General features: G+C 44.7%; 2 protein-coding genes across 2 annotated transcripts; both read right to left on the bottom strand.

The window, feature by feature from the left end:
• Positions 1–299: 299 nt before the first annotated feature.
• LOC129714068 (venom metalloproteinase inhibitor DM43-like) lies at positions 300–11,004 on the bottom strand. The gene is made up of 3 exons (XM_055663526.1): positions 11,001–11,004; positions 8,515–8,850; positions 300–709 (listed from the first exon to the last, which is right to left on the bottom strand). The coding sequence occupies exons 1-3, from the start codon at positions 11,002–11,004 to the stop codon at positions 300–302; spliced, it is 750 nt and encodes a 249-aa protein (XP_055519501.1).
• A 791-nt stretch (positions 11,005–11,795) lies between these two features.
• Positions 11,796–25,607, bottom strand: LOC129714293 (uncharacterized). The gene is made up of 4 exons (XM_055663854.1): positions 25,305–25,607; positions 20,340–20,630; positions 19,359–19,649; positions 11,796–12,154 (listed from the first exon to the last, which is right to left on the bottom strand). The coding sequence occupies exons 1-4, from the start codon at positions 25,417–25,419 to the stop codon at positions 11,856–11,858; spliced, it is 996 nt and encodes a 331-aa protein (XP_055519829.1). The 5' UTR covers positions 25,420–25,607; the 3' UTR covers positions 11,796–11,855.
• Between the last annotated feature and the right edge of the window lie 451 nt (positions 25,608–26,058).

Genomic DNA, 26,058 nt, shown 5'->3' with positions numbered 1-26,058 from the left:
TGCACAAGTTTACGTATATATGTTATACGAAATGTTATATATGTGTGTGTGTGTGTGTGTGCGTGTGTGTGTGTGTGTGTGTGTGTGTGTGTGTGTGTGTGTGTGTGTGTGTGTGTGTGTGTGTGTGTGTGTGTGTGTGTGTGTGTGTGTGTGTGTGTGTGTGTGTGTGTGTGTGTGTGTGTGTGTGTGTGTGTGTGTGTGTGTGTGTGTGTGTGTGTGTGTGTGTGTGTGTGTGTGTGTGTATGCATACATATGTCGTTAATCGAATTCATGAAAACCCCGGGATATAAAACTATATTTCATTTCTTCTCTGCAAAATCAGTTCTAATCGTTACGTGCACCTGGCAAAACAACAAGCGATATTTACTGTCTCCAAACTCTGATCTACTTTCTGACTGTGCTTCACACTTGCCTCGAACAGCAACATGTACTGTGTCACTGAGGGCAGAGGTCAGCGGCTTTGTGTCATCCTTTGCTTCATACAGACAGGTATAATTTCCTTCATCGTCGTCGCCCACGTTCGCGATGGTGAAAATCACAGAATTCCCCCACGCATCTGCAACCTTGGCATCCGAGTAGTTCGATTCCCCGTGTCTATATAAGTAAAATATTAAGCCTGGATGACCGCGGGGACTTGTGCAGTTGAAGATGACTTTTCCGCCTCTCACAGCAAGACTTTGATCCACAAATAACGCTGGCGTCGGCGAATCTGCAATTCAATTAAAACATATAACAGGTTGTACGATGGAAGCCGGTTAACATATCCGAAATCATCTTAATCATTCGTATCAATGGCACTCATGTGAAAACCATCACTCCACTTCTTTCTCCAAAGGCATATCTACACCAGCCTGCATAAATCCATACTCAAGCAACAAGGATTGCAATATCATCCAGTGCAAGTCGACGATTTAAATATCGCTGTCATTTATTGATACATGTGCGCATGTTGGTTGCAGCCTTTGCCCGTAAGCCATCGCACTCTAACTGCTCTCTCACAATAAATCCGAAAACGCGACCTGAACCTGAGAGAGATATGGGCTTTGGGCCCGGTGGATCACCGCCACCTTTATGTTGCACATGTCCAACAAGACGGACATAGATTCCCTGAGACTGTGCAGAGGCGATTCACCAAGTTTGCCGTGTTCAGTGTGAGACCATTGAGGAAAAATCAAGGTTTCTCCTTGAGGACACAGATGTAGCATCACACGGTGCGTTTCTCCAATAGTCACTTTGCCTCAAGGTTCCATTTTCTGCAAGTGCCTGTGCAGCGCGTAGAGGGATACTGGCCAAACGTAGGATAATGAGTCCACTCAGGAACGCATTTAGCTGGTGTGGACATATTGGGCCGCAGCGTATGTTTCTGCTGCATAGCTCCATAGTTCCCAAATAAAATTGAAATGACATAATTGTATCCGCTTCCATTGCTTCTTTTCAAGCTCATTCCGGATTCACACTACCCTTTTCGCGAAAGGAATTGCCCTGCCGGTCAAAATTAATCTCCTCCTCTCACGTTGCGCCGATGGCCTCCAGTTTTCGCTGTGCTCGATTCTGGTAAGAGTGTGAGCGTTCACTTAATCCATGCTATACACGACTTTGTGCACGTCAATGAGGTAACCCTTGAAACCGCGCTCAAAATAAACATGTCACAGCCTACCCAGCCTTTCCGTATCACACATGCCCGCAGGTCCCGAAAACATCCCGGTGAATATTTTTGCTCCCTGTCTAACTTAATGTCAACCTCCGTACTGCGGTAATCGAAATGTTTTTTACTAACAACTTGTACAGTTATTTCACGATGTCGTTACTATACTCTATACCTTTCTCATTGAAGGCCAGCGTTCCAAATACATCTTCATCCTGTCCACCTGACTCAAGTCAAGAAGTGCCCTAATTTAGCTTTGGACGCACCGGCCCTATGCATCGAAGATTGACACAACACGCTGGAGTAACACACTGGAGGGTGAACGCTACATATGATACAAAAGTGGGTGGTTTTGTAGATGGTCAAGATGGTTGTAACACATTGCAGCAGGATCTTGATCGATTGGCCAGGTAGACTGATGAATGTTTGATGGGATATAATATAGAAAATGTGTTGAATTTTGGTATGTCTAACCAGAACAGGCTTTACACAATAAATAGAGACACAGAAGCATAGAAAATAGCTGCAGGAGTAGGTCATTCGGCCCTTCGAGCCTGCACCGCCATTCAATATGATCATCGCTGATCATCCAACTCAGTATCCCGTACCTGCCTTCTCTCCATACCTCCTGATCCCCTTAGCCACAAGGGCCACATCTAATTCCCTCTTAAATATAGCAATGCACTGGCCTCAACAAGTTTCCGTGGCAGACAATTCCAGATATTTACCGCTCTCTGTGTGAACAATGTTTTTCTCATCTCGGTCCTAAAAAAAATTCACCCTTTTCCTTAAACTGTAACCTCTTGTCCTGGACTTCCCCAACATCGGGAACAATCTTTCTGCATCTAGCCAGTCCAAAACCTTAAGGATTTTGTTAGTTTCTATAAGATCCCTCCTCAATCTTCTAAATTCCAGCGTGTGCAAGGCGAGTCTATCCAGTTTATCTTCATATGAGTCCTGACATGCCAGGAATCAGTCTGGTGAACCTGCTCTGTATTCCCTCTATGGCAAGAATGTATTTCCACATATTAGGAGACCAAAACTGTACACAATACTCCAGGTGTGGTCTCAACAAGACCCTGCACAACTGCAGTAGAACCACCCTGCTCCTATACTCAAATCCTTTTGCGATGAATGCTAACATACCATTCGCTTTCTTCACTGCCTGCTGCACCTACATGCCTATGTACCATGACACCCAGGTCTCGTTGCATCTCCCCTTTTCCTAAACGGCCAGATAATAGTCTACGCTCCTGTTCTTGCCTCCAAAGTGGATAAACTCACATTTATCCACATGATACTGCATCTGCCATGCATTTTCCCACTCACCCAATCTATCCAAGTCACCTTGCAGCCTCCTAGCATCCTCCTCACAGCGCACACTGCCCCCCCCAGCTTCCTGTCATCCGCAAACTTGGAGATGTTGCATTCAATTCCCTCGTCCAAATCATTAATATATATTGTAAATTGCTGAGGTCCCAGCACCGAGCCTTGCGGTACCCCACTAGTCACGGCCTGCCATTCTGAAAATGCCCCGTTTACTGCTACTCTTTGCTTCCTGTCTGCCAGCCAGTTCTCGATCCACATAAATATTGAACCCCCAATACCGCGTGCTTTAATAAATGATAGGGCTCTGGGGCTGGTTGTAAAGCATAGGCATCTAGAGGTGCAAGTACGTTGATCCTTGAACTTGGAGTCGCAGGTAGATCGAGTGGTCAAAAAGGCTTTTGGCACATTTGCCTTCATCAGTCAGAAGATTGATCATAGATGTTGAGAGATCATATTGCAGTTGTATAATACGTTAGTGAGGCAGCATTTAGAATATCGTGTGCAGTTGTGACCACCATGTTATAGACAAAATGTTGTGGAACTGCCTACTGTACAGAGAAGATTAACGACGATTTTGCAGGACATAGGGGGAGGTCAAGTAGGCTGGGACATATTCCATGGAGCGCAGAAGGATGGGAAGTGATCTTGTGTAAAATCATGAGAGGAATAGATCGGGTAGATGCAGTGTCCCTGGGCCAGAGGAGGTGGATTGTGGATCAGAGGACATAGTATTAAAGTGAAGGTGGAAAGAAATTAATAGGAATTTGAAGGGTAACCTTTTGGGCCAAACAGTGGTGGGAATGAATGTCATATGGTCATGCGGAGGAGTAGAATTTTCCATTGGCCCATTACGTCTTCTCCGCCATTCAATCGTGGCTGAAATCTACCTTCTCCTCATAAGCTCTGACATCTGTACTAATCAACAATTTATCCAGCTCTGCCTTAAAAATATCGACTATTTGGCCACCACAGCCTCCTGTGGCAAAGAATTTTGCAGAGTCACCATAATCTGACTAAACAAATTTCTCTTTAACTCCTTGCTAAAATAACGTCCTTTAATTCTGAGGCTAGTTCTATACTCTCCCACTAGTTGAAACATCCTCTCCACATCCACGCAATCCAAGCATTTCACTATTCTATGTGTTTCAATGCCACAAGTCATCAATCCCCTCCGACATTCTTCTAAACTCCAGCGAGTACAGGCCCAGTGCCGATAAAAGCTCATCATCGGTTAACTTACTAATTAATGGGATAATTCTTGCAAACCTCTTCTGGACCTTCTCAAGAGCAAGCACTCTCTTCCACAAATGTCGTGCCCAAAATTGTTCACAATATTCCAAATTCGGCCTTACTACTCCATAAGGAGCCTCGACATTACATCCCTGTTTTCGTCTCTCAGCCCACATGAAATAAATGCAAGCATTGACTTTGCTTTCTTTACTACCGATTCGACTTGGTGATTAACTGTTTGGGAATCCTGCACCAGCATTACCAAGTTCCTTTGCACTCCCGATTTCTGGATTCTCACCGCATTTAGAAAATAGTCTACGATTTTATTCCCACAATCAAAATGCATGACTCCACACTTCGCTACATAATATTCAATCTGTCAGTTATCTGTCAACTCTCTCAACCTGTCCAAGACTTTCTGCAGAGTCCCTACTTTCTCTACACTACCTGCCCTTCTACTTTTGTTCGTATAATTCGCAAATTTGCCACAAAGTCATCAATCCCCTCGTCCAAATTATTAATATACAACGTGAAAACTAGCGTCCCCAGAACCGACCCTCGCGGAACTCCACTAGTCACTGGAGGCCAACCAGCAAAATACCCCTTAATGCCATTCTTTATCTTCTGTCATCCAGCCAACCTGTTATCCATGCCAGCATCTGCTCTTTGATACCGTGAGCTCACATCCTACTTAGCAGCTTAACGTGTGGCACTATATCAAAAGTGTTCTGAAAATCTAAGCAAACAACATCTACTGAATTTCCTTTGTCTATCGTGCTATTTACATCTTCAGGTGAGGATGTGTTATTATGGAACATCTCTTCTTGAGCTCAGATGCAGCGGAGACGGAGGAGTTGGGATTCGGGGATAGAGTATTTGCAGGAGGCGTGGTTGGAAGACGTGCAATGTAGATAGTTGTTGGAATTAGTAGCTTTTTAGACGACGTGAGTGTATAGTCGATCATGTGAGATAGAGACGGTGATATCAAGAAAGAGGAGGAATATGCCGGCGATGTCCAACTGAATTTTGGAGCAGGATGGAAATTGGGAGTGAAGTTAATGAAGTCCACGAGTTTAGCATGGGTGCAGGAGGTAGCTGCAATGCAATTGCCAATGTAGCATAGATAGAGTCTATGATTAGGGCCAGTGTACTCCTAAAACTGGGAGTGTTTGACGTACCTTACAAAAAGGCACGCACAGCTGTGGCCCATTCGAGTGCCCATGGCGACGTTTTTTTCTTTATTTGTAGGAAGTGGGAAGACCCGATGGAAAAGCTGTTGAGCTGAGGATCTGCTCCGCTAGACGGAGGAGATTGATCGTAAAGGGTACAACTTCGTGAATCCTATCTTCTTATTCCAACACGGTAACCAGCACACGGCACTGAGAGTAATCTAGAGATGCTTCCCCTTGAGTCATATTTTGTTTTGTTTAGTTTAGAATAGTTTAATTTAGAGATCGGTGTAACAGGCCATTCATGCCACCGAGTCCACGACAACCAGCGATCCCCGCGCTCCCGCACTAACCTACACACTGGGAATAATTTACATTAAATACCAAGGATTACATTAAATACCAAGCATTGCATTAAATACCAAGCCAATTAACCTGCAAACCTCTACATCTTTGAAATGTGGAAGAGTGGGAGGAAACCAAAGATATTGGAGAAATCTCACGCGGTCACGGGGAGAACGTATAAACTCGGTACAGACAGCACCCATATTCGGAATCGAACCAGGGTCTCTGACGCCCAAGTAAGTAAGGTAGCAACTCCACCACAGCGCCACAGTGCTGCTTGTGAACGTGTTCCCTATTTCCCCGCATTCAGACCGCAGGATCTCTTCCCATTTCCAACTAATGTCATTGGGGCAAACGTGAAGTGGGAATTCTGACTGCTCATCTTCGCACCGTGGAATGAACTGCAGCCGCTTCAAGACATTATGGAGCCTGGGACTAGGGAGGCAACGGCATGTCTGAGCCACAGACGCGCACAGAATGTAGTGCCTAGTTTCATAACGAATGACACCATAATTGCTCTGTCTGACTTCACTCGTGTCGGCTGTGCCGGTATGCCTCAGACCCAGGCCTGCTATCGTACAACCTGACTGCAGTCGCTGTTCTCCGCTGTGTAACCACGCACTTGAACCGAGAGCATCGGACATAACATATTGGTTTTCGAGTGGAATGGCATGATCGATCTTCATTCTCTGCCCGCGGCCTGTTCTTCTTCTGTGGTCTACCAACTACTGTCTGCCAATTCACTATACTTCCTATTCGGAACGGTCTCGTGATTCGCCATGATGAAGCTAAGATCGGTACCGCCAATTAACGTAGGCAGTCGAATATGACCTGCAGCGAAACGGAACTCCCAAGTCCACAGCGGCTCTTCCAATAGTATGGGCAGCATATTTCTATAGTACTGACATGATTGTTTGGGACTAACGGACCTTGATTGTTTTAATATTACGCTTTCCGAGGTGGTGCCCGAGTCGGTCAACTAATAATTTCTATAAAAAATAGATGTTTGCGCGAAATTTCCGATCCATGGCACATACATATCAGAATATGATCGTATGGAATATACGGGAGGGGGCCATAGGGGAATCCTTATCCGTCACTTCACCCAGAAGGTGGTCAGTGCGAGAATGAATTGGCTGAGTCACTGGCAGCATTGGAGAAATTTACAGGTGAGCACTTTAGTCGTCCACGTTCGAAGGCTAAGTCTTGAGAATTGGATTAATAGAGCATATACACAATATTATCACCATGGTTCATAGTTCGATGCAATGAGTTTGCAACATTGCAGCTGTATAGGAGGTCTTGGGTATGAAACCATCATTCAACGATAACAACTAGGAATTGGTAATAAATGTTTTTAGTCATTGAGCCTTACAACATGGCTAAACAGCACTTCTGCACTAGTTCCAATTGACGGTATTTGGCCCTAGTCCGCTGAACTGTACCGCTCCACATATCTTTCCAAAATCTCTATGCCTATAAAAGGCTCATGTTTTACGTATGTGTATGTGCGTGTATGCGTGTGTATGTGTCTTTCCACCTTCGTCAAAACGCCACGCGCTGGCGCAGAAGAAACTGCTTCATTTCACATGGAATGCTACATTTCACGTTATAGCGTTTTGAAAATAGCGAAAACCAACTTGTTAAACGGCAAACCTCCCTCAACCCACTTCCAGTTAGCCCACAGAGGGGGAGTGGGCGGCCACTAGCTTCCAGTGACGTATGGGGGAAGGCCGCATTTAAATTAACGATCCGCTTTTTCCGACCCAGCCTTCTACCCGCGACACCCTGGCACAACGAGGCATCGAGACCGCGGTGCAGGAGACATCGAGAACGCAGTGGTGAGCCCACGCAACGATGGGGCCATGGCGGCGGTAAGGTATCGCGATGGCGGGTCGTTGCGGCGGCGGTGAGGCCTCGTGGAGATGGCGGAGGTAGGGGAAAGGAAAGGAAAAGAGAGGTGAAGGTGTGATTGGGGTAGGGGAGGCGGAGAGGGGAAAGATCCCGGGGAGGTGAGGAGAGAGATGGGTGGATTGAGGGAGATGAGGGGGTAGGGAGGATAGTTTTCAAATCTACACTCCCTCTCTCATCTGCCCCTCTCTACCCTCCCTGCCCCTCACTACACCCTCATTATCTACCCTCACTTCTACCCTTTCCCTCTCCCTCGCTCGCCCTCGCACACTGTACCCTCCCTGCCCCCATTCTACCACCCTCTCTCTTCCTCTACCCCCCTCCCTCTCTCCCTCTAACCTCTCCGTCTCTGCCGCTCTCCCTCCCTACCCCCCCGCCCCCTACCTCTACCATCCCTATCCACTCCCCTACCCTCACTCTCCCGCTTTACACCATCCGCCTCTCACTCTACTCCCTCCCCTCCATCTCTACTCACCTCTTTCTCTACCCCACTCCCTCTACTTCCATCCCGCATTCCCCCCCTTCTTCCCTACCCCCTCCCTCTCGACACCACCTCCCTCTCTACCTCCCTCTCTATTCCACCTCCCTCTCTAGGGATTGAAGAGGGAGGGTGAAGATGAGGAGGAGGGAGCGCTGAGAGAAATGCGACGCTCTTGTGCTGTTGGGGGCTATGCGCGAGTGGTCCAGTGTTACGTTGGCGGAACAGGTTGCGTTGGAGGAACGGGTGAGTGGTGGAATAAGACTTTGGGTGGGCAGACCCAACGTCTCTGCACTTGGTCCAGTGTGGAATAAAAGTATTGTCGGTATCCACTTCCACAGTTGTTCGTGACGCCAAGTATTCGCACCAAATGTGCAAAATATGTTTTACAGCCTCAGTAGACTTACTTGCTATCGTGACCCTCACAGGTTCGCTGAGGTGGGAGCGAATTGGCCTTCCGGACAAATTCGTGCTGTATCTGCATCGGTACCGTCCTCCTTGATTTGCTCTTGAAACAGTAAACGTTGCAATGTTATCCTCAATGGTGAGTTGCCGAGAGGTAAGCAGATGGTTTTCTTTGTAGAATTCTACGTCGTGGTAGGATTGGTTTGTTATATTGCAGGTAAGTGTAGCCGTTTCTTTCCGCAAATACACCCCAATCGATTTATCAAGAAAAATCTTTGGTGAGGTTGGTGGATCTATAACGGAAACAATGGGAAGTAGAGAAGAACATGAAGCATAATCTCCGGAGATGGACACAAAATGCGGGATTTACACAGCTGGACAGGCAGCATCTCCGGAGAAATGAAATTGGTGACGATTCGGGTCGAGACCCTGCCTCAGACTCTGAAGAAGCGTCTCAACCCGAAATGTCACCCATTCCTTCTCTCCAGAGATGCTGCGATTTACTCCAGCATTTTGGGTCTATCTTCGGTTTAAACGCGGATTTGCAGAGAAACATTGAAACATAGAAATAGAAACATAGAAAATAAGTGCAAGAGTAGGTCATTCGACCGAGCATCGCCATTCAATATGATCATCCAAAATCAGTCACCCGTTACGGCGTCCTCCCCATATCCCTTGATTCCGTTAGCCCTTTAATACATCCAACTCTCTCTTGAATGCATCCAGAGAATTGGGCTCCACTGCCTTCATTGGCAGAGAATCCCACAGATTCACAACTCTCTGTGTGAAAAGGTGTTTCATCATCTCAGTCCAAAATCCCCTTCCCCTTACTGTTGAACTGTGACAACTGGTTCTGGATACCCTCAACATCGGGAAGAAGTATTCTGAATCTAGGCTGTCCAATAATTTTTATGTTTCTATAAGATACCCTCTTATCCTAAATTCCAGTGAATATAAGTCATTTCCACCATTCTTTCATCATATGTTTATTCTTTCGACAAGGTCCCACATAAGAGATTAGTATACAAACTTAAAGCACACGGCATTGGGAGTTCAGTATTGATGTGAATAGAGAACTGGCTGGCAGACAGGAAGCAAAGAGTAGGAGTAAACGCGTCCTTTTCACAATGGCAGGCAGTGACTAGTGGGGTACCGCAAGGCTCAGTTCTGGAACCCCAGCTATTTACGATATATATTAATGATTTGGACGAGGGAATTGAATGCAACATCAAGTTTGCGGATGACACGAAGCTGGGGGGGAGTGTTAGCTGTGAGGAGGATGCTAGGAGGCTGCAAGGTGACTTGGATATGCTGGGTGAGTGGGCAAATGCATGGCATATACAGTATAATGTGCATAAATGTGAGGTTATCCACTTTGGTGACAAAAACAGGAAAGTAGATTATTATCTGAATGGTGGCCGATTAGGAAAGGGGGAGATGCAACGAGACCTGGGTGTCATGGTAAACCAGTCATTAAAAGTAGGTATGCAGGTGCAGCAGGCAGTGAAGAAGGCGAATGGTTTGTTAGCATCCATAGCAAAAGGATTTGAGTATAGGAGCAGAGAGTACCTGGAGTATGAAGAAAGACTGGATAGACTCGGTTTGTACTCGCTAGAATTTAGAAGATTGAGCAGGGATCTTATAGAAACTTACAAAATTCTTAAGGGGTTGGACAGGCTAGATGCAGGAAGATTGTTCCCGATGTTGGGGAGGTCCAGGACAAGGGGTCGCAGTTTAAGGATAAGGGGGGAAATCTTTTAGGAGCGAGATGAGGAAAACCTTTTCACACAGAGAGTGGTGAATCTCTGGAATTCTCTCCCGCAGAAGGTAGTCGAGGCCAGTTCATTGGCGATATTTAAGAGGGAGTTAGATGTGGCCCTTGTGGCTAATGGGATCATGGGGTATGGAGAGAAGGCAGGTACGGGATACTGAGTTGGATGATCAGCCATGATCATATTGAATGGCGGTGCAGGCTCGAAGGGCCGAATGGCCCCCTTGTGCACCTTTTTTTCTATGTTTCTATGCTTCTATATTAACATCTACAGTTGTAATGTTACTAGAGAGTATTCTGAGGGATCGGATATACGGGCAATGAGACGGACAAGGGCTGACTTGGGATAGTCAGCATGGTTTTGTACGTGGGAGGTCTCACAAATCTGATTGTGTTTTTTGAAGACATGATCAGAAAACTTGATTCGGGCAGAGGTGTAGATTGTACGGACCAGCAAAACATTCGACAAGGTTCCACAGGGCAGGCTGCTCTGGAAGGTTAGATCGCACGGGATCCGAGCAAAGATACTGTAACTGAATGGATAGATAATTGGCTTATTGTAAGGAAGCAGTGGTGATGTTGTAAGGTCTTCTCGGACTGGAGGCCTGGAGGACATGGAGTGGTTTGCCTCAAGGTTTGGTGCTGAGGCCGTTACTGTTTGTCCTCTACATCAGTGATTTGGAACAGACATGGCAATATTAGGTTAGATGTACAAACGCATGGTTGATACCGAGCAAAGATACTGTAACTGAGGAATGTTTGAATTTAAGACAGGAATATAATTGGCTGTGATGAGTTGTAACAAGATCAGTGGTGATGTGGTAAGGTCTTCTCGGACAGGTGGAGGCTGGAGTGACATGTATATAGGCATGGTCAAAAAGTATCGGTTTGCCCATTCAATTGGGTATTTGGTGTTGAGGGGGTAAATTTGGAGCGCAGAAGGTTGAGGGGTAATCTTATAGGGCTGTATAGAATTATGAGAGAAATACATCCGATGGATGTACAGCTTCTTGCACAGGGTAGGTGAATCGAGGACCAGATGACGTAGGTTTATGGTGAAGGAGAAAAGATTTGAGTCTGTCTGTCTGTCTGTCTGTCTGTCTGTCTGTCTGTCTGCCTGTCTGTCTGTCTGTCTGTCTGTCTGTCTGTCTGTCTGTCTGTCTGTCTGTCTGTCTGTCTGTCTGTCTGTCTGTCTGTCTGTCTGTCTGTCTGTCTGTCTGTCTGTCTGTCTGTCTGTCTGTCTGTCTGTCTGTCTGTCTGTTTGTCTGTCTGTCTCCCTCTTAGCCAAATTCGCAGCCCTCCCACCCACAACTCCCCCACCCTCTCTCTCTTTCTCCCTCTCTCTCTCTCTCTCTCTCTCTGTGCCATTTAGCACTATTGCATTTCACTTTCACATAGTTATCAAACAATCTTTGAACTGCATAGATTGCTTGCTATCACTCTCAGGAGTGGTAGCATCTCCTATGGAGTGTTTTTTTTTTACGCTTTCTCCTTTTATTTTGCGTATTGCCAACTATATTTGTATTATTGTCTTCCTGTTTGAAGCTTTATGTTAATAATTTCTGGACCTCGTCACTTACCCACAATGGTCACATTCACAGCCTCACTGAGCCGCGATTCCAACCATCTTTCCTTAATACGGGTTCCATATTTGCACTGGTAGCTTCCTGCTTCAGTAAGGCCGATGGATGTAAATGTTTTCATATGGTACTTGGCGAAGAGGTGACGGGAAGCGATTATCTGATTATCTCTGAAAAAGTAGACTTTTCCACGGTATTTCCTTGCTGTAGTACAGGTTAATTTTAGAGTATCGCCTCGTAAGTATACCGCAGTCGGTTGATTAATAGATATTTCGGGTTGTAGTAACTGATCTGCAATAAATGTAATGAGTAAAACAATTAGAAATCGACGCCAGCAGTGTCATGTGCTTTAATGATCAATAACTCCCGATGACTTCAGTCAACGTCAAATCGTTACTGCAGGCATAGAAAAACAAATACTCGAAACAGAGAGAAGAGATTCAGTGTCTGCATACAGGGTGCACTCTCGTTGGTTCTCCACTCAGCTTTGGACCAGATATGTTGTTCATAGATTGCAGCTCGGCGTTCAGCGTCATCAGCCCGTCCAAAACATCAAGAAATAGGTATCTGCGCATCCCCGTTGAACCTGGATCATCGATTTCCTCAACAACATAACATAATCGGTACGAATTAGCAACAATTCCTCCTCGATAACCTTCAGCACACGGACAGCTCCTGGCTGTGTGTTCACCCCCTGCTCAACTCACTCAATACCCATGAGTGTATCGCTAGTGGTACAACGTTTTAACTCAATTCGCCGATGATTCCACAATGTTCGGATTAATATGGATAATGTTAAGTCAGAGTAAAGGAGGGAGATCGATCGTCTGACCGTATGGTACAAGAATAAAAACGTTGCTCTTAAATTAAAATCAAATAACTGATTGGTCGGTGGTGGCGTTGTTTACCAGCTTCCAGTTACTGGTCCTGCATATCTCTGAAGATATGGCGTGGACACAGCAAATTGATGTAGTCATAAGGGAGCCCAATAACGCCTCTACTTCTTTAGAAGATTATGGAAATTTGGCATGTGCACGAATAACCCTAGAAGGTCTACATGGTTACGGCCGGAAACATATTGGCTGGTTGCAGCACGACCTGGTTTGGCAACTCGAACGTCCAGGAACGTCCAGGATGATATGCCATGATCACATTGAATGGCGGTGGTGGCTCGAAGGACCGACTGCCCTACTCCTTCACCTATTTTCTATTATCTATTTTATTTTGTCTGTTGGACGAAGGAGATTACAAAAAGTGGTGAACGTTGCCCTGTCCATCACGGGTAATGATCTCACCATCATCCAATGCATGTATCAGAGACGCAGCCTCAACAAGGCAGCCAGCATCATTAAGGATCCCCACAACCCAGGCCACACTTTCAATTCACTGCTGCCTTCAAGAAGATGGTATAGGAAACTGAAATCTCTAACGTCCAGGCTCAGGAACAGCTTTTACCAAGCAATGTCAGACTATTGAACACTGCAAACTACAAGTAAACTCTTTGGAGCTTTATTTTTGTTTTTGCAATACATTCCTTCCATGTTCTTACTGAATATTTTGTTGTTAATTAAGGTGTGCATTGAGTTATATATTTGCACAATTGCTGTGCTGCGGAATTAAGAATGTCATTGTTCCGACAATAAAATCATCTGGACGACTACTTTCAGGTCCAAGAGACATCATTAGAGCTAGGAAAGGGCGGAAAATGTTACGCTTTAGTAACAGGAAAGGTTGGGGGAAGGGTAAGCACAACAGGCAACTTCGCTGTTGCGGCATCACTGGATTCTGAACCCTGTTTCCGATCTCCTTTCGACATGCACATTGTACTCTTGCACGCTTTTACTGTACTCATGCAAAATCAGATTAACCCAGACAGCAAGTAAAACAAAGTTCATCTCTGTACCAATTCGGCATACGTGACAATAATAACAGGTCAGTTCAGTCTAGTTTAGTTTATTATCACGTGCATCGGGGTGCAGAGAAATGTCAATTGTATTGCCTGCTAACTAGTCAGCGGAAAGAAATAACATGTGTACAATCGATCCATTTCCAGTGTATCGATACATGATTATTAGAAAATAATGTTTAGTGCAAGGTAAAGCCAGCAAAGTCCGATCAAGGGTAGTTCTAAGGATACCAACAGGTAGTTGGTACTTCATATTGCTCTCGAGTTGAGGTAGGGTGATTCAGTTGCCTGATAACATCTGGGAGGAAACTATCCCTGAAACTGGAGGTGCGCGTTTTCAGACTTCTATATATTTTGTCTGATGATAGAGTTGAGAAGACAGTGGTCAGGGTGCAACTCGTTCTTGATTATGTTGCTGGTCTTGCCGAGGCAGTGTGAGGTACAAATTGTGTCAATAGAAGGAAGGTTGTTTTTGGTGTTGGTCTGGGCTGAGACACAATTCGCTGCAATTTCTCGGGCCCTCGAGCTGTTCCCAAACCAAACTGTGACGTATTCTGATAAATTGTTGTATATGGTGCATCTGTAGAAGAACAAACCGAAACGAAAAGGTAATTATCTGTGATAGGATGAGACCAGGTGGGTCCACTTGGCAAACAGAAGGACATTATGAATGCTTGTTTTATTCGGTGTTGCTAATAAAGTAGCCAACACATGTGTGCAGAAGAATCATGGAAAGCACCCAATTAAATTGTATCCATGTATGAAAGTTCAGTGAACCTATGACGACGTTGCTTAAAGTTCTTATGGGATGAATCCAGTTTCCAACGCAGATACTGCTGACCTATCCAAGCAGCCTATATCTGAAGTTTATGGCCCCTTAAATTGTTCTGGTAAGGGCTTTCGCACATAACGAACATTCTGCTGACAGTGATCCGCTCACGTTTTGATAAAAAGTCGCATTTCACCTTACAGCAAAACACTCGTAGTTTCAATAAACATAAGAGGGAAAGTCAGCATTTCTGTAGAAAATGAATAGGTGACGTTTCCAGTCGAAATCCTTCTTTATACGAGAGGGAAAAGGGAAACGGGAGCTACAGACAGATATAGAACAAATAAATGAAATAAATGTAAAAAAGTAACAATGGTAATGGAAAGAAGCCATTGTTAGCTGTTTGCTATGTGAGAACGGGAACCAGGTGCGACTTGGGGGGGGGGGGGGGGGGGGGGGGCAGATGGAGAGGGGAGGGAGTGCAGAGGTTTTTTCCGTTTTTTCCAAAAAACTCTAATTCCTCTTCCTATTCCCACACTGACCTTTCTGTCCGAGGCTTCCTCCTTTGTCAGAGTGAGACTAATTACTAATTGGAGGAACAGCATCTTATATTTCGCTTGTGTAGCTTTCAACCTACTGGCATGAATATTGCTTTATCTAACTTCAAGTAACCCCTGCAATCCTTTGCAGGTAGTGGAAGGTCTTGCCTTACCTTCCACTACCTGCAACCTCCGGCAAACACCTGCAACCTCCGGCAACCACCTGCAACCTCCGGCAACCACCTTCAACTAGCATCGCAACCGGCTTCGACTAAAAAAATGCCGATTTTTAAACGGCAACCTATCTTTAGGCGCGGCCTGTTTTGAATCTTTTGAAATAATCGCCGGAACATAGGAGAAGCCGAAACCACTTTCGACCATTAGGGAGACTGACAAAAACCACCGGGAACCGCACGGAAACCTTGGGTGGGGCGCAAAGTCTCCAGAGGTTTCCGTTCAAGTTTCCTAAAGGGGACAGGGGCATAACTAACGTGTGGTGTCTGGCATATCTGGTTGGTCTGGCATCAACGTGTGGTACCACGGCGACTGAAGCGCTCGCCCAGATATGGAACGGCTACTTCCAACAGACCTCCACGCAGCGCATTCCCGATAGCAACTATTATCTGCGTGATAGATAAAAGCTTCTACAAATAAACCCGATCCTCCAAAATACCTTATTTTAGACCCAGCTTTGTTTTTAAATCTATACTTTCTTTGTAACTGCAACGCCACTGTACTGAATTATCACGTTCCGAGTTGTCTGTGCTTGAACCCCTCTGTCAGTGGATCACCAACTTCCTGGCAGACACGAAGCAGCATGCGAGGCTTGGAAAGCACATCTCCGACCCGCAAACACTCAGCATAGAAGCACCGCAAGGCTGAATACTCTCTCCTCTCCTCTATTCTCTCTACGCCAACGACTGCACCTCCACAGCCACCTCTGTCAAGCTTCTCAAGTTTGCGGACGACACAACCCTGATTGGACTTATCCAGGATGGGGAGGAATCTGGAATTTTGTTGGTTCACATGCCTGATCAATGGCGTTTTATCATTAATGTTTTATTATTATGAATGATTTGTGTTTTCTGAGTCATTCGTAACTGTCACTGTATGTCATGTTGTTACTTGTGTGCGGAGCACCAAGGCAAATTCCTAGTACGTGAATACTTCGCCAATAAACGTACTTACTTACTTACTTACTTACTTACTTACTTACTTACTTACTTACTTACTTACTTACTTACTTACTTACTTACTTACTTACTTACTTACTTACTTACTTAATTACTTAATTACTTACTTACTTAATTACTTACTTACTTACTTACTTACTTACTTACTTACTTACTTACTTACTTACTTACTTACTTACTTACTTACTTACTTACTTACTTACTTACTTACTTACTTACTTACTTACTTACTTACTTACTTACTTACTTACCATAGATTATCCTTGATAATGCAGTTTATTGTTTAAAACAATGTTAATATTTGCTCAAACTTGCTAATTAAATTAAAATGCAAACTGGTAAAGATAAAAGGCATCGATACGGGCAGTTCAATTCAGATGCCTGAGGATATCTCCCGCACTGAGGCTGGGAGATTGAGGATTCCCTCAACAATGGATAATATCTTTCTGCTCACCAGTAAAAAAGAGCTGTCAGTATTCGGGAACAAAATTTACCATTCCCTATGGGATATGTGAACCAGTTGAGGCAGAACTGACAAGTAGCATTATACACTTGACTTCACACAAGCTGAATAAGGTGAACAATGTTTAAAAAAAAGTATGTTAATCCTGTTAACTGCAAGCGCCCGATGTACCGAACATCACCATGTGGGACATTCGGATTGGCGAAAGTAAATTTTAAGATTAAAAACTCCAACAAGTTCGGAAAACTCTCACAAGAGGGATTCCGTTGATTTGCGAGGTCGGTGGATGGAACACAAATTCTGAAGTGCATCAAGGCGCCTTAGCACTCGTGTGCAAGGATATCATTCCTAAAATGTTAGTGGCTGAAACCGCTATGCTGCAGCGGGTTCTATACATACACAACAGTTATATGCCTACTCAACTTTCCACATGCGGAAAGGTTGAATATATGAGTAAAGTTTGAAAAGACTGGGCTTGTATTCACTGGAGTTTAGAAGGATGAGGGGTGATGTTATAGAAACGTATACAATTATAAAATGCCTGGCAAGCTAGATGCAGGAAAAATGATCCAAATGTTGGGCGAGTCCAGAACCAGGGGCCACAGTCTTAGAATAAAGGGGAGGCCATTTAAGACTGAGGTGAGAAAAAACGTTTTCAACCAGAGAGTTGTGAATTTGTGGCATTCCTTGCCACAGAGGGCAGTGCAGGCCAAATCACTGGTTGGATTTAAGAGAGAGTTAGAGAGAGCTCGATTGACACTCAGTCTCCCACCCCCCCCCCCCCCCCCCCCCCCCCCCCCCCCCCCCCCCCCCCCCCCCCCCCGGCCCCCCCCCCAGAGCCAGAGGGAACAAACAAAATAGGATCGAACAAAATTTAGTGTCAGCAGATGCTCTCAATCAACCACCTAATCTCGTGGCGATAGGTGAGTATTATTCCTTCAGCTGCATGAAAGGTACCGCGAATATTCAAGTCTGAGATATATTGAGGCTGTTCAAAAGCATCTTCGCGCCGTCTTTTCAAAACATAAAGATCAAACTTCAAACGGTAAGTTATCGTTTAATCTTTCTATTTAAACGTGCTTTAAATGGCAATAAAACATAATCGGTCGCTTCTCATTAGCAAGCTTATTCTAGGTACAATTGTCAAGTTGACAAGAATCCTAGGGCGCAGTCTGTCTAATATTTTAGTATAACTAAACGTGTTGTCTGGAACACCTCTTCCGAAATCTATTCAGTGAACGAGTGTTTGACGAATAGCACTGCAAAGAACTTGATCATCCTGCCTCGAATAGAGGGCTTAAGTTACAAGAGGTTGGATACATTCGTATTGTTCCTTCTGAGACGTAGGGGTGAAAGGAGCCTTGATGTATGTTAAACAATTTAAAAAAAAAACATAGATAGGGCTGGCAGTCAAAACCTTTCTCTCGGGTGAAAATGTCCAACACTAGAGTGAATCGCTATAAGATGAGTGGGGAAAATTATATTAAAGATGAGCTAGGAAGGAGTGGTAAAGTCCTGGAACACTTTGCCGGGGTGGTTGTGGAGGCAGATATGATAGTAGTGTTAAATAGGTTTTTAGGTAGAAGTGCAAATAATTCTATGTGGGTTGCGGATCGTATTTAGGCCGATGAAATCAGATAATATGTCATCCATATATTAATTTCTACGGAAAGAATAGGTTTGGAAGGTTTTGGACCGAAAACGAGGTCAACCAACATGACAATATAGTCGGAATGGACCCGGGGACCGTGGATCGTAATCCGTGCTATTCAACTCTCTGGCCGATAGACCACGAACCTCCGCCGTCCCTTCGATGTTGGCAAATTGCTTGGGTCTGAAGAGTCACGTCAAGGGTGCTTAATTGTCAGAAACAGGGCGACCAAAAGGACGGATGACACCAAGAGGATTGCTGCCCCGAAAGATGATTCGTACCACACCCGCTGCTCTGTCTTTAGGAATATAAGATATGAAAGGGTTACGAGCATAATGCAACTCAACCAAAACCATTGCTGTGAAAGCTTGTTTCTGTTCATGCACTCGCCGGTATGCTGTGGCTGTTTTTATTTTTCCGAGGTCATAGGTTCCTAAGATCATAAGATTATAAGTGATTATAAGCATAATTAAGCCATTCGACCCATCGCGTCTATAATATAGCTGATCTATCTCCACTCTTGACCCATTCCCATGCCTTCTCCCTATAATCCATGACACCCATACAAATCAAGAATCTATCTATATATGCCATAAATTATCCATTGACGGCCTCCACATTGTTCCGTGGCAAAGAATTTTACAGATTCAGTACCCCTCTAACAGCATAAATTCCTCCTCATCTCCTTCGTGAATGAACGTCTTTTCATTCTGAGGCTAAGACTTCTAATCCTAGACTCCCCACCAGTAGAAACATCTTCTCCACATCCAATATATCCCATTAATGCTTCTAAACTCCAGCGAGTACAGGCCCAGTGCCGTCAAAGGCTCATCACATGTTAACCCACTAATTTCTGGGGGTCATTCCATTCATTACTGATTTCAGAGGCATCGATGTTATATTTTAAATGTTTCAATTTAACGGAATCCGGTCTGCGTTGAAAACTCCAAAAACCTTCACTCCATTTGAATCACCTGCTATCGTGACCGATACAGCCTTGCTGAATTTCGATTCCAACCTCCGTTTTTTAGTATGGATCCCGTATTTACATTTGTACCATCCTCCCTGACTTGAATGATTAACTAGGAAAGTGCCAGTGTTGCGCACTGTAGATATTTGGCGAGAGGTCAAAAGTGCATTATTTCTGTAAAAGTAGACGTCGTCGGGATACATCCTGTTCACGTTGCAGGCAATAGAGACTGTTTCTCCCCCTGTATACACCCCGGTCGTTTCCGTAAGCGATATCCTTGGTCGAGGTAGCGGATCTGTGGGAACAATGATGGTTGAAGGAATGATAGAAAACTAAACTTCTGCTGTATTACAATTGAAGCTCACAAGTCAAGCAACTTGATGGCAGAATATATGTTCATCGAAGATGATGGACATTATAAAGCACGTCAAAATGTCATGAGTGCAGTCAGTAAGGACAGCAAAGTGAGGAACATCGTTTTGAATTGAACATATTATTTTCGGATTAAGGTCACAAATACGAATCCACGTCATGGGCGGATCACGCAATATGAATTCCAACATCTTATGCCGAATAATGTGGGAATGAAAAAGTAAGGAGCGATCGATTTGTGATTCCTACTTTTGAAAAGCCATGGAATTTACAGCGTGGCTATAGAAAAGTAAAGGGAATCACGGGTTTGCTTCATGGCTGCCAGCATGTCAGCAGCGCGGGCCCCACACTAAGAACATCGGTGTGATTACTGATGTCAGAGGCATCGATGTTATATTTGACTGAGTGACAGAATTGACTGAGTGACAGGTTCGTGTGCACTGCCTGCTAATGACAAATATAAGTACTAGAAACATAGAAACATAGAAAATAGGTGCCATTCGGCCCTTTGAGCACATTGATCACATGTATTGTGATCATGGCTGATCGTCCCCAATCAATAACCCGTGCCTGCCTTCCCCCCATATCCATTGATTCCCCTACCGTCACTCACCGATGACAGTTAAGTTCACGTTTTGGCTTTGCCTGGACAACAAGCGTCTTTTCCCGACGACAGCCTGATACTGACAATGGTACTGCCCTTGTTGGTGTCTGCTGGCTAAAGCGATCATGGCAGTGCTGCCCCTTGTCACAACTTGAGTGGTGGCCAACAGCTCGTTTTCTCGGTAAAATTTCACGGAATGATCGTAGTCACTGTTCACCGTACAGATGATGGTTATCGGTTCCCCTTCTATATAGACGCCGCTTGCTTGATCAAATGAGGCCGTTGGTGTTTGTAGCGTATCTATACAAAATAAATGGATAGATTATTAGAATGCTGTGCGCGCTTTCATAAAGAGGCATAGTCACTCAGCAAGGCTACACGCTATTTGCGCGAATTCTATACAGAACAGGTTCTCGTGTGAAGCAGGCCCATTTGTCCACGTTAAGCATCTTCAACCTTTCCTATCCTGTGCTAATGTATTTTAAATGTTGCTATTGAAACTACCTTAGCTACCTCTTCTGGCAACTGGTTCCAATGCTCTCTATGTGAAGAGGTTGCCTCTGTGTTCAATACACACTTTGCACTATGCAATCTCCCTCCTCACTTTAAATCTATTCCCTCTACGTATTGATTACCTTCACAGAGAGTGGTGAATCTCTGGAATTCTCTCCCGCAGAAGGTAGTTGAGGCCAGTTCATTGGCTATATTTAAGAGGGAGTTAGATGTGGCCCTTGTGTCTAAAGGGATCAAGGGGTATGGAGAGAAGGCAGGTACGGGATACTGAGTTGGATGATCAGCCATGATCATATTGAATGGCGGTGCAGGCTCGAAGGACCGAATGGCCTACTCCTGCAGCTATTTTCTACGTCTATCTATGTATTCCCTATGCAAAAATCTGAATATTCACCCTATGAATTCCCCTCAAGATTTTACACATATCTGTAAGTTCCTCCCTCATCTTCTGGCGCTCCATGTAATAAAAACATACTCTGTCCAACATCTCCTTGTAAGGCAGACTTTCAAATTCTCCCAGCATCCTCGTAAATCGTCCGTGCCCTCTTCCCAGTCAATGGCATATTTCATGTAGGAAGGTGAGCAAAACTGAATAGAGTATTAATGCGCGGCCTCACGAGCGAGTGAACGTAGTGTGCAAGAGGGATAACGTTTGTTTAGTGGAAGCAGCCAAGAATATCATTCCACGGGGTTTCCTGAATAAATTAATGAGTTTGAATTGAAAAAGAAAATGAAGGAACAGAGACTTTAGTCCCGAAGTCAAATTCCATTACCCACGTTCAAGAAGGAACTGCAGATGCTGGGAAATCGAAGGAAGACAAAAGTGCTGGAGAAACTCAACGGGTACAGCAGCATCATTACCCACGTTGCCCCTGCGAGGCGATGGTAATGTTGGTTAGGGGATAACGTGGGCCCACGGAGACATTCAGAATTTCAGTTTCCACAAGACGTTGCCAGACCAGCGGACATTGTTGTCTGCTCCAGTGTCCAACATCCTGTGCCTGAATAACTTCAGCCCTTCGCTTACGGGAATATCCAACAGTCAAAGATATATACCGCAATTGTCTATTCACACGGTAGACTAGTGCACGCTGAAGATCTGAAAGTTCTCGTTTTTAGATTAAAGCAGCTGATAAGTGACATCAGCTGGAAGAAGGGGTGGTGACGGAAATAGTAACAATGTTTTAAACCCACCCGAACAAAACCAGCAACGGATGGATACGGAAATAATGTAGACTTGTCTGATTGCCATCAATGTTCGAAATAAAGATTATGGTCGGCAGATAAGCCTTCGCCTTGGTATCAAGGGCGGCGTATGCATTGTGTGCTGCAGTGCCTGGTTTTACGTTTTGCTGTACATGTCAGTCGAGACACGCCCTTCAAGAGATGACAAGCGCTGTGGAGGTGAATGCACCAAAGATTGGATTAAAGAGCAGCTGCCAGAAGACTAAGACCATGCAGTCGGGAGACCAGCAGCCAATAGACCGACTGATAATTAGTGGGGAAATTGTGGAAAACGCTACGAGATTCACCTATCTTGGCAGCATGTTCGCAGTAGATGGAGATGTAGATGTAGATATCCAGAATTTGTAAAGCTGCATCAGTCTTCAGACGAATGCAGCCAATGTGGTCTAGTGGCGCGATATCCAAGATGCTAAAAGTCAAGCTCTACAATTGCTTACTCCTTCCTACAGCCCTCTATGCCAGTGAGACATGGAGCATTTGAAAACGAAAAATAAATTGGATGCATTCCAATAACGCTACTTGAGGAAGATCCTGAAGACTAGCTACAGAGACCACATCACAAATGAGGATATCTACCGTGAATCTGTAACAAAGCAGGACCTAGAGGTACGCAGGATGAAATTTGCAGGACGTACTCAGAATGTCACCAGATCGTGCACCTGAAATCGCAATGACATGGCAACCTGACGGAATAAGGAAAATAAGCCGATTAAAACTCACATGGAGGCAAACATTACAGAAGTATCTCGAAGCCCGGGACGCACGCCTAACGAGGGTGGAAGACGTCGCATATAATCGAACAGAATGGCGAAAGCTTACTACCCAATGCACTTAACAGTGTGCGAGGCACTAAGTCTAAGTAATTAAGTACTGTTATATGTTCTAAGTTCTATGTTCTAATAGTCAGTAGGCCGAAGGGTCGCTTTCTGCGTTGTGCAAACCATAACACTATGGAATGCAAGCGAGACCTGTGGAACATAGCGCAACATGGACCGCCTTCCCCTCGGTATTAAAATACTAAGTCCATGAAACATGCAGCAAGTCAAACAGCAACTGCGCAAAAAGAAACCACGTCGACGAATCTAGTCAAACACACTACATCGGAAACATGTAAATGTAAAATAAACACGTTGGTTCAAAATTGCAGAGCGGGTTGAGTGGATGGATAAGACAAAACGAATCGTTGCGATATAGAAGTCCATTTTTTCACGTGGCTACTTGGTATAGGGAGGTTTCACGGCAGTCGGGTCATGGCCCGTACTGTTGCCACACTACTCCAAATGGATTACACGCGATGAACTGCAGGTAGGCACTTACCATTGTTTCCAGCGTAGCGGGCCCGTTAAAACCGGCTGAAATTGTTAATTTTTGCGCTGAAAATAATTATGGATATCGGGATAAGCGTGTGAGACATTTAGCATATTTCAGAATTCCAAAAGTGAGGAGAAATGACGGTAATTAGAAGTGAGAGCTGGAGGGACAACAACAGCCAGAGTCCTGGCGAACATTAGCCGTTTGCTCACTGCATTTCATCAACAGTAAGGCATTATTTGTGTTTTTTCTTGATTCCTTTGGCATCTAAAAGTTTCAGAAGTGATAAATCTGGTTGTAATTTTTAAGTCGCCCATGGTTCTCGTGGGTTTTGACATACAAAATAAAAACGCATCTGAAGAAAACTTTACAGCCAGATTTATCATTTCTGAGAATTTTTAGATACTAAAAGGATAAAGAAAAAACACAAATAATGCCTTACTTGATGAAATGCAGTGAGCAAACGCGATAATTCCCAATATTTTCAATGTTTACCAAGCACTTTAGCTGCTGTAGCCCCTTCAGTTCTCGCTTCTCTATACCTTCATTTCGCTCACGTTTGGAATTATAAAGTTGGGTACATGTCTCTCACACTTACCCCGACTCCCACAATTTTTTTCAGCGCAGAAATTCAACATTTTCACGGTTTGTAACAGGTAGGAAAGTACAAGTTTCTAGCAGTAATAACACATACCGGAAGTGACGGATGCCTTCCAGTTGGATTTAGCGGCTCCGTGCCTCGAGCCCTATGACCCAGTGACCTTACGTGCACCCCCTGTAGGTCGTCACGTGAAAAAGGGGTAACTTTTGCTGTTGGGAGTTTAGTTTAATTGAATTTATTATGGTCACGTGTACCGAGATACAGTGAAAACGTTTTTGTTTGTGTGCTATCCACTCACTGAAAATATTATACATTTGGTACATTCAAGCCCCCCCTCCCGATAGTGCACAGATGCAGGATAAATGCCACAACATTTAGTGCAAATATAAGATATTGAAGTCCGATAAATTGCAATTAAAGAACATTCAATGGTCTCCGATGAGATTGATGGGAGGTAAGGGTCATTATCTAGCTGATGAGAGGGAGATCCGGTTGCCTGATAACAGCTGGGAAGAAACTGTTCTTGAATCTCATGGTATATGTTTCAGATTTCTGTACCTTTTGTTTGATGCGAGAGGGGAAAAGAGGGATATAGTAGTTCAGCAAAGAGGTAGATAGTTGTTCAGCGCTGCTCTCTGGTTGTGGTAGGATGATTTGGTTGCCTGATAACAGCTGGTAAGACACCGTCGCTGAATCTGATGGTATGGATGAAATGTAGATGGAGTCAACGGAACGGAGGCTGTTTTGTGTGATAAATTGGGTTACGCCCACAACTCGCTGCAATTTATCGCCGTCTTGGATGCTGCCGTTTCCGAACCAGGCTGTGAAACATCACAATCAAATGCTTTCTGCGGCATATCTTTGGACTTTGGTGATGGTTGTTGGGGACAAGTCGAACTTCCTCGGCCTTCGAAGGAGGTAGATGCTTTGATATGTTTTCTTGGCCATAGCGTGGGTGTGGCTGGTCCTGGACATGTTGCTAGCGCCATTTATTCCAGAGAACTTGGCATTTGCTGTTTAACCACTTCCGTATATCCACGCGTTTCTGCCTTTGCAATTGCAGTGTTTGTAGTTTTTCATGCTATTTGGTGACGACTAGAAAACTGGAATCTGGCGGATGCACCAGAGACCTTAACTCAGTTCTGAAAGTACATTTTGCTACCATAGCCTCCACCGTCACTCCAACGTTAAAAAGCGTTGCGCGTGTCCCCCCCCCATCACCCCCCCCCCCCCCCCCCCCCGCCCCCACCTCCCCCAATCAATCAATAACCTATTTTCAAAGATGTATGCAAATTGAAACTTACCTACTACCGTTATTTTTACGTAATCACTTGGCTCTGAGATTATCTCTCGTCCTGAAATAGTGACTTTATAAATGCACCAGAAATCTTCAATCCCAATCTCCTGTTGATCTGTCATATCGAAGGTGACCCAGTGTTGGGTTGCGTTGGCAGTGGCTGTTTGGACAGGCGACAGTTGGCCTCCTCGGTACAAGTAGAAATGGATGTTGAGATACGGAGAAGGTGATTCGCATGTTATTGTAATCGACTCTCCAGCCACAAAGACTTGATCCGGGCGGGTCAGTGTGAGTGACGGTCGATAAGGGTAGGCTGAAAATGTCCAAAGGTGGTACGTTAATATTGGGACACAAGCCGAGCTAACATAAACCGATCTTAGAACCCATTCAAGAAAAGAGGCTAAAAGCTGGAGTTACACAGCGTGTCAGGCAGCGTCACCAAATAACATGGACAGTTGACGTTTCGGGTCGGGATCCTTTCTCGACCGGATGGGGTGATTTACTTAGGCCCTTTCCCTATCTTATGTGGGATTGTTTAGAGAGAGTAAAATTCGATTGGCTTCAGAAAACGTCTTTCAGTATCAGGACGAATGAATACGCCAAGCAAGTCTTACGAGGGTTCGATTGCAGGCGGCATTGTTTGGCACCTCGGGCACCAACTGCTTTATGGCCCACAGAGTTTCTATGAATGGCCACACTGACGCAATAATAATCAGACCTCATTTCCTGAAGTGCCCAGCCAGGGTACATAGTATAGGCAG

This window comes from Leucoraja erinacea, chromosome 38 (assembly GCF_028641065.1).
Source record: "Leucoraja erinacea ecotype New England chromosome 38, Leri_hhj_1, whole genome shotgun sequence".
Taxonomy (NCBI): Eukaryota; Metazoa; Chordata; class Chondrichthyes; order Rajiformes; family Rajidae; genus Leucoraja; species Leucoraja erinaceus.
This window is presented reverse-complemented; position numbering and strand designations above follow the sequence as displayed.